At 44.2% G+C, this 5,356-nt stretch overlaps 1 protein-coding gene across 1 annotated transcript in view; it reads right to left on the bottom strand.

Moving 5' to 3' along the window:
* The window catches only part of RPRD1B (regulation of nuclear pre-mRNA domain containing 1B), a gene marked incomplete at its 5' end in the record, with an annotated part of 17,711 nt that extends 13,369 nt beyond the window's left edge, over positions 1 to 4,342 (bottom strand). The window contains 2 exons of the mRNA XM_029083663.1: positions 2,997 to 3,130; positions 4,213 to 4,342. Of these exons, the coding sequence (XP_028939496.1) occupies positions 2,997 to 3,130; positions 4,213 to 4,342 (264 nt within the window). The remainder of the gene's footprint in view (positions 1 to 2,996; positions 3,131 to 4,212) is intronic.
* Positions 4,343 to 5,356: the final 1,014 nt, after the last annotated feature.

Below are 5,356 nucleotides of genomic sequence, written 5' to 3'. Positions count from 1 at the left end.
AGAGTCTCTACACACTTTCATCCACGGGAAAGTCCAAGATCACTCTTGATTTAAAATGAAATCAGTCTGCCCAACTCTAATGAGGAAGCAAACAGAAAGGTCTGTCCTTACAGGCAGAATTTTGTCTGCCTTGTCAGCTGGGACGTAAGTCAGAAAAAAATATATTTTAATGGAGAGAAAGCCAGAGGTGCTGTACATCCTGCTGACACGGGGAAAAGCTGAGCCACCTTCCTGAGCAGGCACAAACACACTGCTGTCAGAGAACAGATCTACTCAGTGGAAGGCAAAGAAGCACAGAGAACAGGTTGCTCAAAGAATTTCACTAAAATGTTTCTTTTTACAAGCAACAGAGAAGAGAAGAACCACCCATTTATCTTAAAGTCTGGGAAAACTAGGTCTGGAGAGGTTTGATATAAAATCCTTCAGGTGATATAACCTATATAGCTGATGTTTTCTTTTCACTGTCTTTGTAATAAGCTGTTGAAGGAAGTCCTTGAACGCGTGCTGATGTAGGAGTGTCACACTAACACAGGGCTGAACTGCCACCCATCTGCTCTGGTTGTGTTTACGTTGCAAATTCTGGTGCAGGAAGTTGGAACATAGTAAAATATGGGCAAAACCAGAGAGGGGAGCAGGCAGGGACACCTGCTCCTGGCAGGGGTTTGAAACTAGACGATCTTTAAGGTCTCTTCCAACCCAAACCAGTCTGTGATTCATGGCACATGCAAGCTTAATGAATACATTTAGAGTTAAAACAATAGAAGGTCTGCCAGATACTAACACAACCCATCTCTCAGCTGTGCTACCCTGGGTGCACACAAACCCACAGGTCAGAATGGTTTTGGGGGAGCAGGGTACTGCGGTTTTCCACCCCTATGATAAACATTGCACCTCTAAGACACAACACATAATTGTCCATCTTGCTTATGTCCACCTGTTTGAAAATGGAACAGAGCAACTACAACAAAGCCTTCTGCAACATATATCATGGTCCATTCAGAAACTGGACCAACACCAATTTATCTCAGAAATCCATAAAAATCCCCTGTTAAACCAGCTCTTGCCATTAAGAAGCTAATCTGAAAACAAGCCAGTCAAAAGAAGGAGAAAAACTCAGGAGAACTCTGATAAGTTTTTCAAATTTTTTTCCTCTTAGTTTCAAAATCTCAATTTCTTTTTTTAAATGAATTGACACGAAGGCAGCAATATCCACACTCATGAAAAGGCCTGGGCTGTTCTCTCAAATAAAAGATACCACGTTAATATCTCCAATTACCCAGACAAAAACTAAGGTTCTTGCCAAGTGAAGATGCACACACAGCAGTTCTTAAAACGTTTGTAATTCCTCATTCCGTTTCCCACAGACAAAGGTCTGTCACGCTCAGGAAGGGTCTGATTTTGCACAAACATTTGTAAGTAGAAGATAAGGGCAGCAGGACAGATCAACACCACCAGCCAAGGGAGGACAACGCTGAGCAGCAGCCAGCTGCCGATTCACCAGGCGGTCACAGCTGTGTTTCTCGGACACACACGATCACTTCATTAGATGACAAGTTAAACACTTGTGACTGGAAACCTCAAATTAGCAGTTTTGAACCCTCAGTTAATGAGTTCAACAGAAATTCAGGCATGTAAATTCTGGCCTTTCATGACAAACAGGTGTCACACACGTTGCACCCAGACAACAGAAACCCCACGTGAGTTATTTCATGTAGAGACTGTTCACCTCCCAGCTGCCGGAGCAGAGACTCCCCCTGTCCTCACACAGAACAGACAAGCCCTTCGGTCAGGTCAGGTCAGGTGGTCTCCCAGCATTTGGGGGAAAAAATGGCAACACCTTCTGAATGTCACACTGAAATGACAGTAAGTTGTAAGGGCCCTGTTGTAAGCTGACAAAGCACCTATCTGGTACTGTTCCCTGAAGCAGCACATTAAAAACCACAAAGCTACAGCCAGAGATGGATGTCTTCACATGCCTGTCTCTCATTAACTACCAGCTCCAGCAGACAGATCTTGTTTATTTTCACCACCTAAGAATGGTTTGGGAGCACTTTACTGATGACTAAACCAACTCTCCCAAAGCATCACACCTCTGTGGGGACCAGAGCAAAACCCGGTCAGGGCAGCAGCGTGACTTCAGCTGATCTGCAAACACTGACACTTCCCTCAGCTGCCAAGTGGACAAACATTCCCGTGACCAGAACACTCTGGATTTTCAATGACCTTCACCTCCCACAGGTCAGGCATCCCACTGCTCCCCTTCTCATTACAGTACCCCCAGTTAAATATCTTCAGATGCTCCAGAAGCAGCAGCACCGGCCGAAGCGGCACGAAAGCAGAGCAGATGCAAGAGCTGAGACTCGGTTTCTCACGCCCCTCTCATGCAACAATAAGGTCAGAGCTGTGATGTTCTAACCATGTTAAATGATGCAAAGTTAGCGTTTTCACCAAATGATGCCAGCTAGTACAAGAAAAAAAGAGACTAGACAAGCTTCTGGGCATACATTCCAGCCTTCAATTATTAACAAGTCCTTGTGGAATCATAAGAAAATATACCAACTATGCAAGATTCTAAAAAATGAGAGAACGAAAGCACTAACAATACAGAGTAAACCATCACAATAGCCCAGCTGACCACTCCCAGATGTAGAATGGGACAATTTTAGCTCTCAAGGTGGATGCAGCAGTAGTTCCCTGCACCCTACTTGTTTTCTCATCAAAAGGCAGCCCTGGAGTACTCTGCCTGCATTAGGAGAGGCAGAAGTTACCCGACGTTTAGCTTTACTGCCAGTCACAAGGCAACACACCTGCAAACTGGAACTGCAAGTTTAATGAAAACCTGACTTCTCTCAAGACAACCCTGAGGGTCTCCATGACCAGCCCTGCCAACAACCCAACCACAGGAGCCCAGAGCTCAGCTCCTCGCAGCACCTCCGCTGAAACACCCACCAGTTCAAAACCAAAGCAAAGGGCCCAGCAGAGGGCCTGGCATTTACCTTTAGTCTGGGGGCTGTTGGAGTCTTCCATGGACAGCTTCAGCTGCTGTATGAACTCGCTGCCATACACACTCCTTTCCTGCCAGATGTTAAGCAGTCGTTCCAAGGGCTTTTTGCAGCCCTCATCTGCTTCTCTGTTCAAAGATGAGAAAACAATTATAGTTCAGCTGAAAAACTTCCCTTGTGTTTTGAGAGAGTATCCTCCAAAGTAGCAGCTGCATCCATTGCAATATTGATACCTTTGGGGAGAATCTCTCTCATATTGTCTGAGACAAACTGTGCAAAACACATTTGTGGTCAATTTTCCCTTTTTATTGGAACCAAAGATGGCCTGAAAGTGCCCCGGATCCCCGCCCCAAAGTAAGGGCAGGAAAAGTTTTGAAGGAAGAAACTTGCCATCACTCGGAATCTGCAAGGAGAGTTATAAAATACTCCCAAGTTGACATATTTATAATTCAGAGTATTAACTTTAAACAGTTGTTTCAGTCAATAACATCCCAATTAAAAAGCAGGTTGTTCGGATCATTAGGCACCTAAATGCACTGATACAGCACACTCCAAGTCAGACATCCCTCCAGAACAGCCCGCCACTAAACACAGAGCATCACAGCTCTTCAGTTGAGATAACAGGAATTATGCAATTTAGAGAAAATCTTAATTAAATGATAGTCCATTTCTGATGGGATGGCAGCTGCATCACTTCTTCCCTTTTACATACAAAATTCTTTCTTCCCCAGCAAGGAGACTAATGATCAGACAACCGTGAAAACAAGCGATACAAGAAGAAACCGTGCTCAAACCAGAGGACTGTTGGGAATCCACAATATCAGTCAGCTCTTTTTTAAAGTCTTCTGACAACAAGGAAGAGCCATTCACTCTGTGGCTTTAATAAACACATGCAACTATTCAGTCTCACTACCCACGAACAGATCTGTGAGATCTTTTGGTAACAAAATCAAGTACCTCAGAGCTGCTTGCAGGGAACAAATGTGTAAAGCTGTGAGTGAGGGGCTGACTCACACAAACAAGCTTCCCCAAAGAGAAATATTAACACTGAACAGCTCCGAGAAACAAAGTGCTTGGAACCCAGTCTCTACTAGAGAGAGGGTACAAGCATCCCTGAGGCTTAAAAAAACAAAATCCAATTGAATTAAACAAGAATGTAAATCTCTGAAGAGAAAAGTTGAAGAAATACACAACATGGCAACCAACATACCTGGCAACATGAGAAAAAGCATCCACAAGAACAGATTCAAATTCCCTAGTGAATTCAGGACCTTTCCTCTTACTGTTCTGGATGACATCGTTTGCCAAGTATAGGAAAGTCAGTTTCCTACTCGATTTTGCTGGGAAAGGGAAAAAAAAAAAAAAAGAAGAAGGAAAAAAAGAAGTTTGCATTTATTTCTCACTTCTTTCACTGGGAATCATTAACACAGATTTCCAAGTTTACAGCTTTTTAGCCTAAAAACAAAGTTCAAAAGATTTCCATGTTACCAAGGTAAACCAGAGGCCTTCAAGTCACGTAGTTCTCAATCCCCTCACTTCTGCTCGGTTTTTTTTCCCAACTAATTTCTAAAATAACCATGAGTTTAATAGTTCTTGTGCACAGTGACTGACACCCCAACTCTGAGGAAAGCTGCATCAGAAATCAACTTTAAACACATGATTAAAACGAGCTGTTCTAACCTACCAGCAAATTAATATAACAACAGACTTATTTTTCATTAGTTAACAGGGGAAAAACTTGGTGTAGAACCACTTAATTCAGAACAGAGCGAAACTGCAGGAGAAACCTATTGTGGGGACTCAAACACTTTCCCAGCCAATGCTGTGCACAAGCAACATTACATTTCTTCCACAGATCACAACTCTTCCCATCCTGACACCCTCGGGTTCTGTTTTACCACGGCCAGAGTCAGTGGCAGCTGCTGCTCTCCAAAGCGCTTATTTCCACAGCAGGGCAAGCCCAGATCTTCCTAAAATTCATACTTCATGTGCTATAAATGGCAACAATTAGCAATCCCTGACAGACTCCAGCTGGGACTTCATCAGCGTCCTCCGCTCCAAGGGGCTGCGCCGCTGGCTGCCCAGGACGAGAGAGGGGACACTGGCTGGTGTCACCACTGCCCCTGGGGACACGGCACCAGCACCGACACCGGCAGCCTCCCCGACTTCGTTATGAAGCCATTTGGGAAGCTATTAGGAGTTAACTTTAGTCAATTTAATCTGCAAGGATAAAAAAGCACCAGATGTTTCTGGCTGACACCCCAGGTCGTTTTTAGAGCTCTCTACAAGCACTTTTACCCCTCAGTGCAGTTCCAGTGGAGGAGGAACATGAAGCCGAAACTTAGAAGGAAAAT

Source organism: Antrostomus carolinensis, unplaced genomic scaffold (genome assembly GCF_000700745.2).
Source record: "Antrostomus carolinensis isolate BGI_N321 unplaced genomic scaffold, ASM70074v2 scaffold11382, whole genome shotgun sequence".
NCBI lineage: Eukaryota > Metazoa > Chordata > Aves > Caprimulgiformes > Caprimulgidae > Antrostomus > Antrostomus carolinensis.
The sequence above is the reverse complement of the archived record's forward strand: the minus strand, read 5'-3'. Positions and strand labels throughout refer to the sequence as shown.